We start from the raw sequence: 21,943 nt of genomic DNA, 5'->3' as shown, positions 1-21,943 counted from the left end.
GACTGGTGAAGCAGAGCTGCAGGTGTCTCTCTGTCTCTCTCACTCTCTCTCTCCCCCACCCTTCTCAATTTCTCTCTGTCTCTATCCAATAATAAATAAAAATATAATATTAAAAAAAGAAGTTTTGGGGAGTTGGGTGGTAGCACAGCAGGTTAAGCACAGGTGGCGCAAAGCACAAGGACCAGCATAAGGATCCCGGTTCAAGCCCCCGGCAGGTGGGGAGTTGCTTCATAAGTGGTGAAGCAGGTCTGCAGGTGTCTATCTTTCTCTCCCCCTCTCTGTCTTCCCCTCCTCTCTCCATTTCTCGCTGCCTTATCAAACAACTACGACAATAAAACAATAAGGGCTACAAAAGGGAATAAATAAATATTTAAAAAATTGGGGGAGTCAGGTGGTAGCGCAGCAGGTTAAGCACACGTGGCGCAAAGCGCAAGGACCGGGTGTAAGGGTCCTGGTTCGAGCCCCTGGCTCCCCACATGTAGGGGGGTCGCTTCACAGGCAGTGAAGCAAGTCTGCAGGTGTCTATCTTTCTCTCCCCCTCTCTATCTTCCCCTTCTCTCTCCATTTCTCCCTGTCCTATCCAACAACAACGATATCTGTAAGAACAACAATAATAACTACAACAATAAAACAACAAGGGCAACAAAGGGGAATAAATAAATAAATAAATTTTTAAAAATATTTAAAAATTTATGGTATTTATACTCAACAGAAAGCTACTCAGCTGTTTAAAAGGATGCAACTGTGTCTTTTGCAACATTAAGGATGGGACTTAAGGTGATTGTGCTAAGTACAATAAGGAAGGAAGTGAAAGACAGAGTGATGGTTTCACTCTGATAGGAAGCATGAATTACCAAAGCAAACACACTTGAAAAACACAACAAAAATAACTCTTTTTAAAAAAATTGTTAATATTTATTTATTTTCCCTTTTGTTCCCATTATTTTTTTATTGCTATTATAGTTATTATTGTTGTTATGTATGTCTTCCTTGTTAGATAGGACAGACAGAAATGGAGAGAGAAGGGGAAGACAGAGAGGGGGAGAGAAAGAGAGACACCTGCAGACCTGCTTCACTGCCTGTGAAGCGACTCCACTGCAGGTGGGGAAAAAAAAACTCTTAGACTCCAAAAAAAAAAAAAAAACGACTATGGTTGCTCTCCAGAGGCAATGAGAAAAATAAGTGGGAGAAGGGCATGGGGTGTCATTTTGATAGTGTGAACGCACGAGAACTAGGATGGTGGGGAGGTGGGGCTTCCACACAAATAGAGATGTGAAGCTGTACTGCCAAAACTTTATAGCATTGTAAACCAATAGAAGACTTAAAAAATTTCTTTTGCCGTTGTTTTGTTCCGTTTTTTTTTTGTTGTTGTTGTCATTGGGACTTTACCACTGCAAGCCAACTTTTTTGAGATATATATGGAGAGAGATGGAGACAGAGAAGAAAAGCTACCACAGCACCAAAGTTTCCTCCAGTGAAGTGGAGGCAGGACTCAAAGTTGAGAGATGCAAAGGACAAAGCAGGCACAGTCTCTCCGGCTCTAAAATTTGTTTTGTTTCGTTTCTGCCAGACTTTTTGCTAAGGTTCTATGCCTGCATGATTCTACTGCTCCTTACAGACTCTTTTTCTTTTACTGTTTTTTAGAGGTAAAAAAGAGAAACAGACAGAAGGAGAGACATTACATCACTGCTCCACCGCTCATGAAGTTCTCACGCACAGGTGTTCCCACCTGGTAACCAGAGATTCGAACCAGGGTCCTCAAGACTAGTGAAGTGTGAGCTTTACCAGGTGAGCCATCTCCCAGCATCCCCTAAAATTGTCATTCCTTGCCAGAGCAGTCCCTGTGGCCAGCCACCAACCCTCTTCCTGCAGTCTTCTGAATTAAGAGCAGGCCCTCCAATTTCTCCCCCCTCTTTGCAGGCCCAGCTCCTCTCTCTGCTGCCTTCCTTAGGGGGCTTTCTCCCACCCACTCCTTAAACACTTGCCTTCCCCACCACCCACTCCTTTGCTCCCCCTCACATGGGCAGAGGCTGGAACTCTGTGTCCCTGACACGGGCACAATAACGGGCCTGTGCCAGCTGCAAGTTGCTTTGGCAGATCTTGTCCTCCCCACAGCCTTGCTTCAGGAAGTGGATCTGGGGAGAGAGCCGAGAAGAGGGTCATTTTAGGGGACAAGGCAGTGGTGTGGAGGGGGCACGTGTGGCTGTGTGGTCAGAGTCAATGAGGAGGGAGAGCACTGTGATGTTCAGATGACCTGTGTGCATCTCTCAAATCAACCCTCACTAGTTCTGTGATACTGAGTTTGTCACTTGACTTCTCTGAGATATGGCTGCATCAGGAAAATAATGGATTATTCTTTTACTGTCCACAGAAAGACCGCACTCCCAGCCACCCTTGTGTGTATCTGAGTTCCAGATGTGGAGTGTGAAGAGAAGGGAAGAATGACCAGAAGACCAGGCAGGAAATGATCTAAGGATCCTGGAGGCTACATCTAAGGGTGAATGGTAATAGGGGGATGAGGGAGCACTGTCCCCTAAACTAGGAACACAGGACCCCCAGGTGTCATTTTCCATTGGGAGGGGGGTCTAGGTGTTACATCACCCAGGGATGAGGGTCTGCTGAAGCGACATGTGGCAGAACCCTGCAAGGTGCATGTCACTGGTGAAAAACTGTGCTCACCACCCCTCCCAGGCCCTTTTCCTACACTAAACTGGAAGCCCTGCTCACCTCTGCCCGCTGAGTGCTGGGCTGGTGGGCATTAAGGATGGGGGCCACAGGTGGCAGCCCCTGGCCAGGAGCCTGTCGCCGGTGTCGAGGCGTCTGGAGGCTGTAGGACAAGGTCACCACAATGGCACGAAGCTTGTCTTTGACATTGTCCTGAGGAGATGAAAGACAGACACGTGCACTAGAATAGTCAGCAGGTCCCAGTCCTGCCCAGGGTCCCAGCCAGACCTCAGATGGAATCTGAAACTCGGAGAAACAGGGGAGAAATAGAGGAGAAAGGTGGAGAAATGAACAAGGGGAAGAAAGAGCTACCAAAGAGAGGGGATGAGACCCCAAATTTAGAGCTCTGAGGACCAGGTGGAACTATGGGACCCACCATCTCCACCTGCAGGGAATTCAGGGTTTGAGAAGAGGGAAGACCCCAAGATGGTCAGTCCATCAGGGGAGTTTCTTTTCAAAAGTCAAGCTCAGGGGGTCGGGCAGTGGCGCAGTGGGTTAAGCACATGTGGCGCAGATCCTGGTTCGAGCCCCCGGCTCCCCACCTGCAGGGGAGTCGCTTCACAGGTGGTGAAGCAGGTCTGCAGGTGTCTATCTTTCTCTCCCCTTCTCTGTCTTCCCCTCCTCTCTCCATTTCTCTCTGTCCTATCCAACAACGAATTGCGTCAACAAGGGCAACCACAACGAAGCTACAACAAGGGCAACAAAAGGGGGGAAAAATGGCCTCCAGGAGCGGTGGATTCATGGTGCAGGCACCGAGCCCAGCAATAACCCTGGAGGAGGGAAAAAAAAAAAAAGTCAAGCTCAGGGAATCAGGCGGTAGCACAGCGGGTTAAGCGCACGAGGCGCAAGGATCCCAGTTCTAGCTCCTGGCTCCCCTGCAGGAGAGTCGCTTTCACAGGCAGTGAAGCAGGTCTGCAGGTGTCTATCTTTCTCTCCCCCTCTCGGTCTTCCCCTCCTCCTTCCATTTCTCTCTGTCCTATCTAGCAACGGCAACATCAACAACAACAACAACTGCAACAACAATGAAAAACAATAAGAGCAAAAAAAAGGAAAATAAATATTAAAAAATAATAAAAAATTTTAAAAGTCAAGCTCTTAGGGTGAGATGTGAGTATGTTATGAAAAAAGCTGTGGAGCTGGGTGGTGGCACACCTGGTTGAGCACACATATTACAATGTCAAAGATCCAGATTCAAGCCCCAGGCCCCCACCTGCAGAGGAGAAGGCTTCACAAGTGGTAAAGCCTCTCTATCTCTCTCCCTCTCTATCTCCCCTTCTCTCTTGATTTCTCTCTGTCTCTATCCAATAAATAATAAATAAATAACATAATGGTTATGCAAAAGACTTTTATGTCTGAGGCTCCAAAGTTCAAGGTTCAATCCCCCCAAACCACCATAAGTCAGAGCTGAGCAGTACTCTAGTCTTTCTGTGCCCTTCTCTCTATGCCTCTTTCTTTCATTAAAATAAAGTAAATAAAATATCTAAAAAATAAATAAACAGAAAAAAATTTTTATTTTTTTAAAAAGAAGCTGAGAAGAATGGGACAGGGAGGCAGAGTGGTAGTAGCATGCCAGACTTTCATGCCTAAGGCCTGAGTCTACATCTTCAACTCCAGGCATCACAAAATCAATGCTGAATCATACTCTGGTCCTCTGTCTCTCTCATTTAAATAAATAAAGTCTTTCTTTTATTAAAATTGAAAAGAAATCAAGGAAAAGAGGCAATGACAATGGTCCTCAGAGGCAAAGATGCCTGTGTCCACCTGGAGCTGGAACATGGTGTCTCCACAGACTTGGTGATGCTGATGATTCAGCCACACAGTGTGTGAGGCCTGGTGTTTGGGGTCGTCCGGGCTACGGCTCAGGAAGATCACCCGGGGGACCTGGCCCCGGACCCTCCGGTCTGTGTCTCCATCTATCACATAATCCAAGGCTGCAGCACAAAAGAGGAGAGAAGCCAATGAACTGGGACGCCACTCAACACATCCCTTCCCTCTGCTTCACAGCGAGCCCCTGAAGCCACAGAGGGTGACAACAGGAGTGGGCACCACTCACCCACAATAGGGTTGTAGCTGCTGGGAGTGGCAATGTAGCTGAAACAGACCCTTATGTCCACACTGTGGAGGCAAAGAGCAGCTTCTAAGCCAGGCAGGGACCATCAGGGCCTCTCCCCTACCTACCCCCCTCCCTAGCTCCCACTCCCAACCCGGCAAAGAAAAAGCAGGGCCCATGTCCATCTTAGGGTTCCATCTCACCAGACAGAGACGCCACCCACGCAGTTGGGCTGCTCTAGGTCAATGGACCGTGGGGCGATGAAGACCTCGTGGGAGACATGGAGTACGGGTCTAGCCCTGGAATAATGGAGAGTTGAGAACACGGGGAGACAGGAGGCGTGTGGAGGTTTCTAAATCAGTTTTGGAGCTCCTGACCTCAAGGGGAGAGAAGGCGAGAGGGAGGGGCTCACCTGAAAAGCACAGCAGTGTCAGCCAGGGAGCCCACCAGCAGGTCAGGATAATGGTTCCCATCCATGTCAAGGCCTCCTGACAGGGAGTAGCCAAAGGTCTTTATGCCCACAGCCTCGCCCTCCAGCACCTATGGGACCAGACTGTCAGCCTGCATCACCAGCACCGCTGCTCTCGTCTCCCCTGCCTGCTGCACCCCCTTATTCTATCCATGCCCCTTCCCCCAGCTCAACCACTCCTCTCACCTGTGAGGGTTTCACAACAACCCCCAGGCTGCTCCCATGGTAGATGAAGACTTTCCCGTTTCCATCAAAGGGAGCCCCCACAGCAATATCTGTAGGCATGAAGGACAGGTACTCAGACACGGGGTGGAGGGTTATACCATGCCCCCACTTTCCCTTAGTCACTTAGTTCTATATCATATACTTCCTATGTTATTGAGGGCCAGATGGATAGCACTATTGGTAGCACAACAGACTCTCATGCCTGAGGCACCAGAGGCCCCAGGTTCAAGCCCCAGCACCACCATGAGCCAGAGCTGAGCAGTGCTAGTAATATATAATACAGATATATTTTGTTCCATCTTCTCAACCATTCTGCAGGTATTACTAGCTCAGAGAAGTTCAGTAACTTTCCCAAGGTCACAAAATGGGTGAACATCAAAGTGTAGAACTGAGTCCTGAGCTCCAGGTCTTCCCTTTGACCTCTTCCCCTTCCCTTTGCCTTGGCCCATCCTCTTCCAGGACTTCCTGTTCCCCCAACATACCTGGGAAGCCATCTTGGTTGAGGTCCCCCAAGATGGCCAAGCTGATTCCAAACATGGAGTCGGGGGAGCCGCAGAGACGAAGAGGAGAAATCCCAGCCCAGTGACCCCCTTGGTTCAGGTATACATACACGGCACCACCCAGCTCTTCCTGGCGTTCAAAGAAGTAGGGAGCACCCACTAGCAGGTCTGTCCAGCTATGGAGAGAGGGAGATGGTCAGTGTGGAGGTGAGTAGTAGAGTCAGGAAGAGGCACAGAGGCCCCTCATACCTCCAGGACCCAGCCTCCCACAGACACCACTGCCCTGTGCCCACTCTCACCCATCATTGTTGAGATCAGCCACAGCCAGCGAGTAGCCAAAGCCAGAGGTCAGGCGCTCCCCGGACAGCAGAACCTCAGGCACCAGGCGACTAGCACTATCTTTGCGTAGGATGACCACAGCACCCTTGTGGTTGGCACGGGGGGCCCCAGCCACAAAGCTCAGTTCCTCTGGACGCACCAGACCCTTCCCCGAGTCGATGGAGAAACCTGGATGGGGTTGACTCACCAGTGAGCTGTGTGGCAGCTCCCCCCTCCAGGCACCCACCTGGCAGGCCCAGAGTCTAAGGGTGGAGGCACCCTCCGCATTGGTTACCACTGAGGCTGGAGGCTCTTCCTCTCCCTCCAGAGGCCAAGAGGCCTTCCCTCACCCAGAAACTGGAGTTCAGCATGAGAAATACGAGGAGGTCAGTCTCAGTATTGGGGGGTGGAGAAAAGATAGCACAAAGGTAATGGACTAGTCTTGCCAACCTGAGGCTTAGAGGTCCCAGGTTGAATCCTCAACACCACCTCTAATGCCTCTCTCTCCCCATCTTCCTCTCTCTTCTCCCTCTCTCTCTCCCTCTCCTTCCCCCTTTCTCTCATATACTTACTCTCTCATTTAAAAAGTATGTAGCAGGGGGTGTCAGGCAGTGACGCAGCGGGTTAAGCGCACGTGGTGCAAATCACAAGGACCGGCATAAGGATCCCGGTTCGAGCCCCTGGCTCCCCACATGCAGAGGAGTCGCTTCACAGGTGGTGAAGCAGGTCTGCAGGTGTCTATCTTTCTCTCCCCCTCTCTGTCTTCCCCTCCTCTCTCCATTTCTCTCTGTCCTATCCAACAACGAACGACATCAACAACAATAATAACCACAACAAGGCTACAACAACAAGGGCAACAAAAGGGGGAAAAACGGCCTCCAGGAGCAGTGGCTTCATGATGCAGGCACCGAGCCCCAGCAATACCCCTGAAGGCAAAAATAATAATGATGATGATAAATAAATAAATAAATAATATGTAGCAGGGGTTGGGTGGTTGAGCACATGTATTACAATGCACAAGGACCAGGGTTTAAGTCCCCAGTTCCCACGATTAGGGGGAAAGCTTTGCGAGTGGTGAAGCAGTGCTGCGGGTGTCTCTCTGTCACTCCCTTCCCTTTCTATTTCTGGCTGTCTCTATCCAATAAATAAAGATAATAAAAAAAATTTAAATTAAAAAATAATAATAAATAAGTAGCAGCAGACTAGGGAAACAGCATAGAAGTTATGCAATAAGACTCTCATACATAAGGCTCCAAGATCCCAAATTCAGTCCCCAGCACCATCATAAGCCAGAGCTGAGCAGTGCTCTGGTCAAATAAGCAAACATCAGCCTAAGAGATGGCATGTGAAGTGTCCTCACCTCTCTATCTCCCCTCCTCTCTCAATTTCTCTCTGTCCTATCAAATAATATGAGGGAAATATATATGTAGAACTGGACTTGCAAGCAAGAGTAGGTTCTAACTTCAATTCTTGGCTTTACATTTGCCAGTCATGCTCTGGCAAATGTATGAGGTTCTCTCTCATAAACAAATAAATCTTTAAAAAAATAAAATAAGTGACTGGGGAGACAGCATAATGGTTGTGCAAAAGACTACCATGCTTGAGGTTCTGAGGTCCCAGGTTCAATCCCCAGTATCACCATAAGCCAAAGCTGAGCAGTGCTCTAGTCTCTCTCTATCTTCTCTCTCTGTCTCTCCCATTAAAATAATAATAACAAAATATTTTAAAATAATAATACTAGGGGCCATGCAGTGGCGCACCTGGTCAGGCGCGCACGTTACAGCGCACAAAGACTCGGGTTCAAGCCCCCGGTCTCCACCTGCAGGGGAAAAGCTTCACAAGTGGTGAAGTAGAGCTGCAGGTGTCTCTGTCTCTTCCCCTCTCTGTCTCCCTTTCCCCTCAATTTCTCTCTCTATCCAATAATAAATACTTTTTCAAATTAAAAGAATAATAATACTAACAAACACAGTGTGTTTCTTTGCCAAGCGCATGATCCAAGTTGGAGCCCAGTCACTATCACACTGAAGAAAGTTTCAGTGCTGTTTGTCATCTCTCTCTCCCTCCCTCACTGTTTCTATCTAAAAAAATGATTTAAAAGGCAGTGACTGGAGTCCATCCACTGTCATGTTTGCCCCCAGCTGTCATCCTCCCAGCAGGGGAAGGAAGTGTTCTCACGAAAGGGCGATGAGAGGACACAGGAACCGAATTCAGCCAAGCAGCTCCCAGGATGAGGACCTCTGCACGGTAACGCAGATGAGACAGGGCAAGGGACTTTGCAGCGTCTGTGCCACCAGTCACCCTCCAGAGCAAGGACTTGGGAGGCCTGGCCTCCTTCCCATCCACCCTACCCTCATACAGATAGTCTCAGCCCCCCGACACCTCCTCTGGGAAGACTCACATCCACACCCTGTTACCCTTGGGTCTCAGGTCTGGATATTGGACCTAGCTCTGTATTTAGGGCCCAACATATGCTTTCCTGGGTGAGGGCAGGAAGAGGAAAGGAGGCCAAGTCAAGCCCCTAGGCCCCAGTAGGACATGAGGGGGAGCTTACAAACCTAAGTAGCTATTCAGGGCCAAGTCTCCGGCTGGTCCTGGGAGCCGGTCAGCGGGGTCCAAACTTTTATACACCAGCTGGTCAGGGTCTGAGCTATCAATGCTGGTCACAAAGAGCAACCCTGCGGGGGGCGGGAGGGTGGAGACACCAGGAAGGGACACCCAGGAGAGAAGCCACAGGGTGAGGACAGAGCAGGACAGAAAGGCGAGAAGAAGGAAGAAGAGGGAGTGGTGGGAGAGAATATGAAAGAGACAAGTCGACCAGAGAAGGAAGAACCAGAGCCAGAGACAGAGACGAGAGGGTGGGAGCATGGAGAGGGAAAACAAGAGAGAGGAGCAGAGGGTTAGAACAGCTCCGGGCCACAGAGGACTCCCTACCAAAGTAGCTGTTGGCAGGGACTGGGATGAGGCGGGGGTCCTGCTCCTTCTCGCCCCCCGCCTCGTAGGGCCCGTCATCCAGGTGTGCCAGGTCCGACAAGCCCTGGGCACAGAGCTCCACCCTGGCGGTGCCTGTAAGGACAGAGCTGTTAGTGCCCCAGAGCACCCCTCAGTCAGGACCCCAATTTAGACTGGTGCATGGGAATGCCCCTCCTTTTCTTTCCAGCCCTCTCTCCACACCCTCCCCAGCCCAAGCTTCCCAGGGGTGCCCCCCCAGACATGGCACCCCACTCACCAAGTGTCAGCTCAGCCCGAGGCAGCGTGCGGAGACGGGAGTGGGAGTGATAAGGTGTGGGCTGGAGCGCTGGAGCATGCCGGGCAGGGCATGTGGGGACTCATGCTAGCGTGGTGAGAAACACTGGGCCATGCGACGGACAGCAGATGCCCCCATCCACGTGTGCACGAGTGTGACTGGGTGGAAGCGGTGGCTCAAGACTCCTGGGCCGTGAACGCGTGGGCATGCTGGGTCGCATGCTACCCCAGCCCCGTCTCTGAAGTCAGAGGCCTTTTAGGTTCCCTTCTCCCTTCCCCAAGCAGTGACTCACCCTTCCAGTTATAGGTTCCTGGGGCCCCAAAGAGAATATAGTGGCTGTCAGGGGAGAAGGCAGCGGCAGTGCCTTGCTGGCAGAACCCAAACTGTTCATGGCCCTGGGGTCGCCCTTCACAGAACTTCCACTCCCCACCGTCCAGGTCATGGATGGACAGATTCTGGCTCAACACAAAGCAGCGACCGATCATATCCCGCGTCTCTAGGAAATGGCCAACGCGTTGCCGAGACTCGTAACGATGTGCACAGGTCTGTGCGGGGAAGGGATGAAAGGTTGTTCTTCTTTGTGTGCCAAGAACTGCTTGAACCATGCTGCCTCCAGCACACTCACACACACATACGAAGGCACAGGCACTGCTTGAGCTCCACCTCCAGCTTGCTGGGAAGTACATACAGAATCCCTCATCCTACCTGCACCTGCTCCCCTGCCCTGACACATTCTCTCTGGGCACACCAAAACCAAGCCTCAGGCATCAGGATGCATGTGCCTCATCCCCAACATGCCGAGCTCGGCCTTGCCTCTGGACCATTGTGAGGGCCACTGCCTCGCCTGCAAAGAAGGTCCTCCTTTATGCATGTGCCAGGTATCACTTACTCTTGGAAGCTGGCCTCAGAACCTCCCACCGGAACACAGTATTTTCTCTCTGCTCTTTCCTTGAACTTTTATAGATTGAGAACTCTATCACTCACTTTCCCACTAACCATATTCTATTCCATAGTGACTTGAATTATTATTACTGTTTGTGCGTGACAATAAGCAATACGCACACTGAGAGGAATATACACAAAAAAATAACAGGATGAGAATCTCCATAACCATGCAGTGGGTGATCCAAGGCATAGATGAGGCTTTTTCATCTTTCTGTCTTTCCATGCTATCGCTCAGTAATGAAGTGTCTGATAGTTAAAAACTTCTCAAGTTTGTCAAGGGGTGGAGGAGACAGCATAATGATTATGCAAACAGATTCTCATGCCTGAGGCTCCAAAGTCCCAGGTTCAATCCAATCCCCCACACCACTAAGAAAAAAAAAATAGTTTGACAAATGGTGGACCAACAAAATAAGCCACTTGGATAATGTAATGCTTTACCATGTACATAACCCAGATTCAAGCCTGGCTCCCACTGCACTGAATGAAGTTTCAATGTTGTTGTCTGTCTGTCTCTCCTTTTCCTTTCCCCCTCTTTCTTTCTCTATCTGTGTCCCTCTACTGTCTGTCTCGCTCTTTCTGATAAAGTGAGCCCACAGCAGTGAAGCCCAGAAGATAATAACAAAAAGAGTCTGAGAAATGATCAGGTGGATAGGTGATCAGATGGGGTTTTTGGTAGTTTTATTTTTTTAACAAATGTTATTGTTAGTTTCAAATTCATAACAAAATTAAGAAGAGGGTACATAGATTTTCCACATTCCCTGCATCCACACCCTCACAGCCTCTGTCATATGACAGCCCTCACCAGATTGGTACACGAGCTGTGCTTGATGAACCTATACTGTCACATCATTAGAGTGTGGCAATAGGTCACAGTAAAAGCAGCCCCAAGATAGAGGGGACCATGTGGCAACACTAGAACTAAGATGGGGGGGGCCTAGTATCCAGAACCTAGTCATAATCATGTGAGCTCAGTTACATCACGTGAGCTCAATCAGTGACTCACAAAATACCCAGTCTGTCCGTTTTTGAATCAACCATTCACAAACAAGGAGAAGGAATGGCCAGGGAGGTAGCATAGTGGTAGAGCTCTGGACTTTCAAAAATGAGGTCTTGAGTTCAATCCCTGGCAACAAATATGCCAGATTTCTGCCCTGCCCCCATCCCTATCTCTCAAATGCATGATCTGACCCATGAAATAAATAAATCTTAACTAGAAAAGAGGGGGAGAAGGGGACTAGGGGGAGAGGAAGAAACCCGAGAGCCCAAGGGTCTCCAGGCCTCAGTGAAGGACCTTTCTTTCCTGTCTACCCACTCCTGGGTTATGCTGCCACTTACTTGCAATCTCATCTCACCCTTTCCCTGCCTGTTCCTACCTAATAAGCTTCTACTCTTACTTAGGAGTTTATATCCTGAAGTTCTTTTCCAAGACATGATCAAGCACTGAATCAGCTTTCTGTGGCCCAACCCCCAGGCAACAGAATAGGTAGGTAGGTGATTTTTTAATTTATAAAAAACGCTCTTTTTAAATATTTATTTGTTTATTCCCTTTTTGTTGCCCTTGTTGTTTTATTGTTGTAGTTATTGTTGTTGTTATTGATGTCATCATTGTTGGAAAGTACAGTGAGAAATGAAGAGAGGAGGGGAAGACAGAGAAGGGAAGAGAAAGATAGACAACAGCAGACCTGCTTCACCACCTGTGAAGCGACTCCCCTGCAGGTGGGGAGCCGGGGGCTCGAACCGGGATCCTTAGACTGGTCCTTGAACTTGCACCACCTGTGCTTAGCCCGCTGTGCCACCGCCCGACTCCCTATAAAAACACTCTTACTCCCCAAGCTCCCTGAGGTCCAGGGATCAGATCATCACATGGTATGCCCAACTGCATCCTGTAAGAGCATCTGTTCAACCCTGCTACAGTCACAAAAGGTACTTACAACAATCTTGCCGCCAGGCCCCTGGCTCCGAACACTGACTCCCAACCATTGGTTCTCTTTGCTCTCCTTCTGTAAGTCCACTGAAAGCAGGACACTGGGAGTCAGAGGATGGAAGAGGAGAAGTCCTCTCCTCCCCTCCCTTCCTCACATGCTCCCTCTCTCCATCCCCGCAGGGCCCACACCTCCTGGGTCCATGTTCAGTCTGTAGCAGTCATTCTCCTCCAGGCTGAGGGGGCAGGCAAAGAGCCCTCCAGTGCGATTCGCCTGCTGTCCGGGCAGAGCCAGGGCCTGGGGAGCACCCACCAGCAGCCTGTACGATGGGAGGGGAGAGGAGTTAGAGGCCAGAGTGCTCTACTTCTTCAGAACCGCCCAGCCACAGCCCCAGCCCCTCTGGACCAAGAAGATGTTGAAAGAAAGACCAGAATGCATTTTTCCTAGTGATTGTGCTTGCGCAAAGTCAAAATTACCATATACTAGGCCATAAAATCGCCACATGATACACTCAGATATTGTCTGTATGAGGGTTCACCATACGCAAAGACACACATGTGTACACACATGCCAGACTTGGCCACTGCTGCTGATTTGAAAGAACCGCCTGTTCCCAACACCTGTTTTCAAGCAGGCCTTCCCACCCTGACCCCAAGCTCTGCCCTCCTCCCCACCCTAGTCCAGCTGAATCCTCCCAGAAATGCCAGGAATGCTGGGAGCCAAACAGTAGTCCAGACCCCACACAAGGAAGTAGCCCAGGCTACAGTTTTGGGAGCCAAGAAAGAGGTTAGATGAGAGTCGGGCTGTAGCGCAGCGGGTTAAGCGCAGGTGGCGCAAAGCACAAGGACCGGCATAAGGATCCCGGTTCGAACCCCGGCTCCCCACCTGCAGGGGAGTCACTTCACAGGTGGTGAAGCAGGTCTGCAGGTGTCTATCTTTCTCTCCTCCTCTCTGTCTTCCCCTCCTCTCTCCATTTCTCTCTGTCTTATCCAACAACGACAACAACAATAATAACTACAACAATAAAACAACAAGGGCAACAAAAGGGAATAAATAAATAAAATAAATATTAAAAAAAAAAGAAAGAGGTAAAAAAAAAAAAAAAGAAAAGAAAGAGGTTAGATGTGGTTCCCTCCAGAAGACCCCTTCACTCCCAAGCAAGCCCAAAGTTGTTTCAGTCCCTCCATCCCAGCTGGCATAGAGGTGAGGGGCATATTTCTGTCTCCAACCCTACCTCCACGACCCCACACACAACCTGAATCCCTTCCCCCTTCCTCCCTTCTCTTCCCCTGGCCCCTGATCTTCCCCTCCCCTCCCACCCTGTCAACACCCCTCACCCCACTCCAGTCTTTTCTCCTACCTCCCCTACAGCGCTTTCCCAGCTACAACTTTTTTGGCAAGATAATTTTCCATGATCACAGCCAAGGCTTCTTCCCTGGGGGGGAGGACTGTGCTGGGAATGGAGGCAGCCCAGGTCCCCTGGGGCTGAGCCCCCAGGCCAGGAGTAAAGGGGGAGTGAGGTGAGGTTATTGTACCCAACCAGCTACAAGGATCCTCTCCTCACAGAAGGAAAGTCTCTAAAATGGGACATGGTCAAGCCCTGTCCTCTCTCCCACTCTTCTTGCCTCCATCTCACTAGCCAGAAAGAGAGGCCCGAAGCTGTGTGGGGCAGTACTGCAGCCAGGCATCCGAGGGGCACTGTGCCAGCTCAGATGGAGCAGAGAAGGGAGGGCACAGAGCCCCATCTCCCTGACCGCAATTCTTCCTCCTCCCCCCTTAGCAGCTGCCATCCCTTGTCAGATCAGGCAGAAGGGGGTGGGGAGTGGCAGAGCAGAGAACATACTTTTTGGCTTCCATTAACAACTTACTTACTGAGAAGCTGTCACCTGCCCCACCCTGTGTCAGACACTGATGAAACATGGAAGTAATGTTTATTCAGCACTATGGGTCCAGTCCAAGGGTAGATGCTGGGCATCTCAGAAACCAATGGTTATTCTCTGCCTAGGTGGCAGGCACCAGGCTAGGCAAGTTGTGTGTGATGCCATCATCTAATCCTCACAGTCCTGTACAAGGACTCTTTTCCAGCCTTTCCGATGAGGAAACTCACTCACAGATAACAGTATATCAAATTCAATATGCATCTGTCTCCCCCAGTACTCAGGCCTCTTCCACTGCACCCAGTGGCCACCCAGCTCCAGAACTAAGACCACTGCTGAAAAGGAAGACGTGGGAGGAAAGAACAGGGGACTGTGCTGGGGTGCTGGGAAAATAGTTCAACTGGCAAAACATGGAGCTTGCATGCCTGAGGCTCCTCAGTGACACCTGCACAAGAGTGGTATTCTGGGGCTGGTAAAGTAGCTTGGATAGTGCTTTACTGCTTTGCCATGTGCATGACCCAGGTTCGAGCCCAGCCCCCACTGCATTGAAGGAAGTTTCAGTGTTCTCCCCCCCTCTCTCTTTCTCTCTCTCTCTCTCTGCATCTAAATAAATAAAGAAATGTTTTAAGAAGAGTGGTATTCTGACTTCTCGCTCTTCTCTCTCATATGAAACTTCCTCTACCTCATATGAATAAAATAAATCTTTAAATAGGAAAAGAAAAGAGGGGGGCGGGTGGTGGCACACCCAACTAAGCGCACATAGTGCAAAGTGCAAGGACCAACACAGGGCTCTGGGTTTGAGCTCCTAGCTGCCCACCTATAGGAGGGACACTTCACAAAGTGGTGAGGCAGGTCTGCAAGTGTATTTCTCTCTCCCTCTCTTCGCCCCCTCCACTCTCAATTTCTCTCTGTCCTATCCAGTAAAATGGGAAAAATAACGAAAGGCCAACAGGAGCAGTGAGTTCATAGTGCTGGCACCAAGCCCCAGTGATAACTCTGGGGCCATAAAATAAAATAAAAGGAGAAGAAAAGAAGGCATGAGTGTAGCATAATGGTCATGCAAAAAACACTTTCATTCTTGAGGTTCTGAGGTTCTGACGTCCCAGGTTCAACCCCAGGTATCACCACAAACCAGAGTTGAGCAATACTCTGGTCACACAATGAAGAGATAGAACAAAGAGAGGAGAGGAGAGGAGAGGAGAGGAGAGGAGAGGAGAGGAGAGGAGAGGAGACAGGGACTCATCCAGTAGTGCACACACTTTGCCACGCACAAGGACCTGGGATTAAGCTTCCTGTCACCACATAGGAGCATCATACAAAGGGGAAGCTTCATGGATGCTGGAGCAGCAGACACCATAGTGTCTCTCCTTTCTGTTTCTCTCCCTCTCTGTCACTCACTCTCTAAAAAAAAAAAAAAAAAGAGTGTGCCAGGAATAGTAGAATTACACAGGAGTGACACCCCAACAAAGCATTGACAGCAAAGAAAAAGAAAAAAAAGGGAAGGGAGCTAGGAGATAGTTCATCCTATTGACTGGACATTTTGTCCAAGGACCTGAGTTGGAACCCCAAGCACCACCTGGGAACACCATACACAGCATCCAGGGGGAGCTGCACAGATATGAAGCTGTGGTGTCTCTCCTTCACTCTGTGTGTGTGTGTCTCTCTCTCTGAAATTAAGTCCACAATGCAAAAATATTTTTTAAATTAAAGAAAGTTTAGGAAAGAAAAAAATTCAATGGCGTAGCCAACTATCAAACAAATCAGCAACACCTCTACCTCTAAACACAGAGCTGCTTGTCTCTCCAAGGACCAGGGCTGGCTTATACATCTTCCCACCTGCTCCACCAGAGGCCTCGGGATATGTGTGCTGAGGATATACTTTAAAAAAAAAATTTGGGGAGTCGGGTGGTGGCGCAGCGGGTTAAGAACACATGGCGTGAAGCGCATAGACCGGCATAAGGATCCCGGTTAGAGCCTCGGCTCCCCACCTGCAGGGGGTTCACTTCACAAGTGATAAAGCAGGTTTTCAGGTGTCTATCTTTCTTTCCCCCTCTCTGTCTTCCCCTCCTCTCTCCATTTCTCTCTGTCCTATCCAACAACAGTGACAGCAATAGTAACAACAATCATAACAATAATGATAAACAACAAGGACAACAAAAGGGAAAAGATAAGAAATAAAGTTTCTAAACAAATAAATAAAACTTTTTAGGGGACTGGGTGGTGGCACACCTGGTTAAGGGCACATATTACAATGCACAAGGACCTTGGTTCAAGCCCCTGGTCCCCACCTGCAGGGGGAAAACTTTACAAATCATGAAGCAGGACTGCAGGTGTCTCTCTGCCTCTCTCCCTCTCTATCTCCCCTTCCTCTCTGTCTCTATCCAATAATAAATAATTAAAAGGGGTGGAGAAAAAAGAGAATAGAGGAGCTGAAATATACTTCCCTCTCCCCATCATTTAAAAAAAAAATTTTTTTTTATTGCCACCAGGGTTATTGCTGGGACGCAGTGACTGCACAATGAATCCACAGCTCCCAGTGTCCAATTTCCTTTTTTTTAATTTTTTTTATATTTATTTAATATTTATTTATTCCCTTTTGTTGCCCTAGTTGTTTTATTGTTGTAGTTATTATTGTTGTCGTCGTTGTTGGATAGGACAGAGAGAAATGGAGAGAGGAGGGGAAGACAGAGAGAGGGAGAGAAAGATAGACACCTACAGACCTGCTTCACCGCCTGTGAAGCGATGCCCCTGTAGGTGGGGAGCCAGGGGCTTGAACCCGGATCCTTAGCCGGTCCTTGCACTTTGCGTCACGTGCACTTAACCCACTGCGCTACCGCCTGACTCCCTTTTTTTATTTTTTTACATTTACTTATTTATTTTCCCTTTTGTTGCCCTTGTTGTTTCTCATTGTTGTTGTAGTAATTATTGTTGTTGCTGTTGATGTTGTCATTGTTGGATAGGACAGAGAGAAATGGAGAGAGAAGGAGAAAACAGAGAGGGAGAGAGAAAGACAGACACCTGCAGACCTGCTTCACTGCCTGTGAAGCGACTCCCCTGCAGGTGGGGAGCCGGGGGCTCGAACCGGGATCCTTATGCCAGTCCTCGTGCTTTGTGCCACGTGCACTTAACCCGCTGCACTACCACCTGACTCCCCCAGTTTCCTTTTTATTTATTTATTTATTTTATTTTTTGTTCTTTCTTTTTTATGTGATAGGACAGAGAGAAACTGGGAAGGGAGGGGGAGATAGAGAAGGAGAGTACTGCTTCACTGCTCACAAACCTTCCCTGCCAGGTGGGGACAGGGGCAATAACATAAGCACTCAACGGGGTGTGCCACTGCCCATCTCCATGTGCTTTTTTTTTCAAATATGTATTTATTTATCAAGGCAGAGAGAAAACTAAAGTATCGCACTGGCATATGTAGTGCTGAGACTTGAACCTGGGACCTTACACATGCAAGTCCAGAGCTCTGCCACTGAGCCACCTCCCAGCTGCTGAGCCCCCACCTTCTACGTCCTTATAAAGACACCCAAGCCTCTGCTGGTTGAGCACAGTGCAGCACAAGAAGATGCTAACAGTGGATGTTCAGTGCTCACATCTCCCTTAGAGATCAAGAGGAAGGTGAGAGAAGGGCCAAGCAAGGTGTGTATGAGGAAAGAAGCTATGCTGAGCCCTCCTATTGGTGAGAATGGACCAGCCCATGCTGGAAGGAGAGTTCCCACACACAGCCTCCACCTCAGCCCCCTCCCCACTCCTTCCTGACTTCATCCCATGAACCCTGGCCACCCCAGGCCTCTGGACAAAACAGTAGCCACAGCTGCAGCCAAGGGAGAGAGAAAAGCAAAAACACGTCGGTGGCTGGGAGCAGAGGGATTCTCTGGGAGCCAGGCTGAGTGGAGGTGAAGGAATGGGCCACTGTTACCTCATCTCTAGGTTCTCCCCACATTCCAGGCTCCAACTCAACCCAGCCCTCTCTGACTCTCAATCTGGGTAGCTTGACTCTGGGGAGTGCTTGACCTAAGATTGGCTCAGTACTGGGGGTGCTCCAGCCAAAGCTTTGGTTCCAGGCTGTCTGCAAGACACTAAAGAAATCCTCTAGCTCTGGTGATCACAATACAAGAATAGGCCCTTCATTTTTGTGGCACTCACTGTCGGCTATTTCAAGTACTTGACACATATTGAGAGCCTTTTTTGAGGGCCATAGAGATAGCTCATGTGTATAGTCTTTGCCTTGTCATGCATGCAGCCTCAGTCCAGTCCCAGCACCACATGGGAGATGCAATGGCACTGGAGGAAATTCAGTGCTGTGGTGTCTCTCTGTGCATTTGTCTTTCTCTCTGGTCTTTCTATATGGACGGGGAAAAAAAACTGCACAGAACAGTGAAATCTCACAAATGCAAGGTCCTGACTCCATGGAAGAAAAGGAGAGAGAGAAGGGAGGAAGGGGAGGAAGGAAGAGAAGAAGGAGGGAAGGAGAAAGAAAGGGAACTAGTTCTCTTAATCCCCACAACTCTGTATTGTGGTACTCTGCTTTATCTCCGGTATATAGCTGGGGTAAATAAGAAGATTGAAACCACTGAGAAGGGTGATGGGTGGTGCACCCAGTTGAGTGCACATGTTACCTTGTGTCACAACCTGGGTTCAAGCCCCCATTTCTCACCTGCGGGGGGGGGGGAACTTCACAAGTGGTGAAGCAGTACTGCAGGTGTCTCTGTCTCTCTCTCTCTTTTATTTTTAACCAGTGCACTGGTCAGCTCTGGTTTATGGTGGTACAGGAGATTGAACCTGGGACTTCAGAGCTCAGGTATGAAAGTTTCTTTGCATAACCATTATGCTATCTACCCCTGAACTCTCTATCTCTATCTCCCCCTCCCCTCTCAATTTCTGTCTTGTCAAATAAAAGAAAAGGAAAGGGGGTGGAGATTGGTTACTAGGAGAAGTAGATTGTCAGAGAAGCACTGAGCCACAGTGATAGTGGTAATTAAGAAGAATGAGGAAGAAAGGAGAAGGAAGGAAACCATAAAGCAAAAAGGTAAGACTTCCACATCTTGGGGGAGGGAAGGGGGCCAGATTGCAAGACATCAGAAATAAGGGAGGTCTTTTCAACCACCCAGCATTACAACTCAAAAGCTAGGGACACAGGGGCCAGGTGGTGGCATACCTGGTTGAATGTGCATGTTGCAATGCTCAAGGTTCGAGCCCCCAGTCTCCACATGTAGGGGGAGGGCTTTGCGAGAGGTGAAGCAGGATAGCAGGTGTCTTTCTGTCTCTCTCCCTCTCTGTCTCCCCCTTCCTCTTGATTTCTAACTGTCCCTATCCAATAAATAAGTAAAGATAATAAATAAAATAATAATAAAAAAAAAAAAGCTAGGGACACAGCAAGGTACCTGACCTCTGGGGTGCCACCAGGCAGCAGAGCACCCCCTGCTGGAGCACAAGCAGGATTAGACAGTCAGCCCCCTGGGTATGCCCCCAATTTGGGTCTGGGAGAAAGAACCAGGGGCCACCTTCAGAGAGGAGGTTGGGGGGAGAGATGACAAGAGACCATGCTATTAAAAATAACCTAGAATTTGCCTGGAAATAGCTTGGAGAGTTCAGCATGTCCTAAAAAGGCCTCCAGTCCTGGAGCTCTGGCAGATGGAAGGAGGAGGGAGGGAAAGAGACAGGAGAAAGAGGCTGGAGAAGTCAGCTGTTATTTCTATCCCTCTCAAAGTTTAGGGGACCACTGACTCTGCTCCCTGATGAACGGGATAATGGAAAAAAGAAAGATTAACACTAGCTCCCACCACCAGCCCTGAATCAGGGCAAAGAAATGAGCTGCTGTCCCTCCTGTCTGCCCCCAGGCCAGCAAGATCTAGGGGAAAACAGTCCCAGTGGATGGCATTGATCCCAATAATGGACACTTAGTGTGGCCCAGGTGCTGCTCTAGCAGAGGAAAGTCCCCCTAGGCAGAAGGGGGTGGGAAGCTTTCTTCCCCTTATGTCTCCTTTGAAGAGACGTGTCACTGCAGCTAGCAACGCATGGAAGCATGACAATCACAGGCTGTACAAGTGTAGCCCATCTCCCACGGGCCCTGAACTGATCAGAAAAGAATTAGAATGATGCTCTGCTCCTCACTCCTCCCTTTCCTTCCCCCTCTGTTGAGATCTCGGGGGCTGGGAATTTCCTGAGCAGGAAGATGCTGGCCAGCAGCCCTCCTGAACCTCGCTCTGGGTCTCTCCTGGGTCTGCTGCTGCAACTTTTGGAACTTTGTTTTTTGCAGCACTGTCACCAGACCGTCCCTGGTCCTTTCCCTCTGTTCCCACGGTCCCCGGGTCCAGAATCACAAAAAGGGCCGACCTCTCCGGACCTCCCAGTGGCCTCCATTCATCCCACAGGCAATGTCCTGCAGAAAGTTATTTCTGGAGTCTGCACTCCATCCCGCCCTCTCTCCCTCCTTCCCTCCCGGGGCACCTTCAACCTCTGTATCCTGTCCCTCTGCTCCGTCCCTGAGCAGAGAGAAAATGCTGGGGGCATGGGGTGTCTCCCAGACTGAAGGGCCAAGGGAACCACGGAGCTCAGGACTGCAGCAGGGATGCAAGTTGAAGGAAAAAGATCAAAGTAGATGCTGTTCCTGACCAGACAAGCATCTTTCTCTCCAGCTCATGCCCAAGGCAGGAGTCTCAGCAGGATCTGGCTTGAGGAGTGGGCTGGTTGTGGACAGTCCGAGGGACGAAGGGGACTGGCTCGGGTGGGTGCGGTGACTCACCAGCTCTGGGGTCGCGGCTGTAACTGGCGGTGCAGAGCCACAGAGAAGCCAAAGAGGCTGCCCGGCTCGCCCTCCTTGGTCAGGGCGCCCATCACGTCCAGATTAAAGGCGAGAGTCCCTGGCAAGAGCAGGCCGTACAGCAGGGGTCCCACAAGGTAGAAAATCGCGGGGGCGCCCCAACGAACGCGCCTGGGAACCCCGGCCATGGAGAGGGTACCCCGCGCGCGTCCCGAGAGGGCAAGGAAATTCGCGCCCCAAGTCCCACGTCTTCCAAGGAGCGGTCTCTGGCCTCCGGGTCTCGCTGATCTTTCGGGGTAGCCCAGTCTTTCTTCTCGCCACCCCTCTCCAGACGCTTGGCTGCCTCTGCACTGGTCCCGGCGACTGCAGAGGCGACAGCTCAGCGCACAACGCCAGGCCACCACGCCCAGGGGGGTCGCCACGCCCAGGGGCGCCCGGGCCCGCCCACGGCCCGCCCGGCGCCCGCTGCAGGTGGAGGCCGCCAGGGACAAGGGAGCCAGAATGAGGTCCGCGAGGCTTGGCAGGGGGCTGGCTTCGAACAGTGTCCCCCACGCTTTCCTCCAGCACAAACCGGCGCCACCCCGCTCCCCCCACGTCCAGACCAGCCAGGGGTGGAGGCGGCTCCTTGGAAGGGGCAGACAGGAAGGGGTGCAGAGAGAGGACATTCGGAGACTAGAAACGGAGGAAGCTAAGCCTCAATATCCATCCCGAATGACTGCATCAAGAGGCGGCGGTACAGAACAAATGGAATGCTACCCGCTGTTTAAAAAGATGAATGGGCAGTAGAGCAGCGGGTGAAGCGCACGTGGCGCGAAACGCAAGGACAGGCATAAGGATCTCGGTTCAAGCCCCCAGCTTCCCACCTGCAGGGGAGTCGCTTCACAGGCGGTGAGGCAGGTCTGC

General features: G+C 50.2%; 1 protein-coding gene across 7 annotated transcripts in view; it reads right to left on the bottom strand.

The window, feature by feature from the left end:
• ITGA7 (integrin subunit alpha 7) overlaps positions 1 to 21,454 on the bottom strand; it is a 31,563-nt gene extending 10,109 nt beyond the window's left edge. Inside the window, exons 1-15 of one of the 7 annotated variants that reach the window (XM_060195194.1) lie at positions 21,023 to 21,454; positions 12,589 to 12,716; positions 12,407 to 12,486; positions 9,823 to 10,075; positions 9,218 to 9,349; positions 8,842 to 8,961; positions 6,268 to 6,475; positions 5,951 to 6,144; positions 5,430 to 5,518; positions 5,187 to 5,314; positions 4,978 to 5,073; positions 4,778 to 4,839; positions 4,486 to 4,655; positions 2,728 to 2,877; positions 2,020 to 2,135 (exon numbers count right to left, since the gene is read on the bottom strand). In XM_060195194.1, coding sequence (XP_060051177.1) covers positions 2,020 to 2,135; positions 2,728 to 2,877; positions 4,486 to 4,655; positions 4,778 to 4,839; positions 4,978 to 5,073; positions 5,187 to 5,314; positions 5,430 to 5,518; positions 5,951 to 6,144; positions 6,268 to 6,475; positions 8,842 to 8,961; positions 9,218 to 9,349; positions 9,823 to 10,075; positions 12,407 to 12,486; positions 12,589 to 12,716; positions 21,023 to 21,228 — 2,132 coding nt within the window. In that variant the 5' untranslated portion in view covers positions 21,229 to 21,454. Of the gene's footprint in view, positions 1 to 2,019; positions 2,136 to 2,727; positions 2,878 to 4,485; positions 4,656 to 4,777; positions 4,840 to 4,977; positions 5,074 to 5,186; positions 5,315 to 5,429; positions 5,519 to 5,950; positions 6,145 to 6,267; positions 6,476 to 8,841; positions 8,962 to 9,217; positions 9,350 to 9,822; positions 10,076 to 12,406; positions 12,487 to 12,588; positions 12,717 to 13,757; positions 14,002 to 21,022 lie in introns of those variants that run through there. The other 6 variants (XM_060195192.1, XM_007533369.3, XM_016192686.2 and 3 more) reach the window with 6 other exon arrangements.
• Between the last annotated feature and the right edge of the window lie 489 nt (positions 21,455 to 21,943).

This window comes from Erinaceus europaeus, chromosome 7 (genome assembly GCF_950295315.1).
Source record: "Erinaceus europaeus chromosome 7, mEriEur2.1, whole genome shotgun sequence".
Lineage (NCBI taxonomy): Eukaryota > Metazoa > Chordata > Mammalia > Eulipotyphla > Erinaceidae > Erinaceus > Erinaceus europaeus.
The sequence above is the reverse complement of the archived record's forward strand: the minus strand, read 5'-3'. Positions and strand labels throughout refer to the sequence as shown.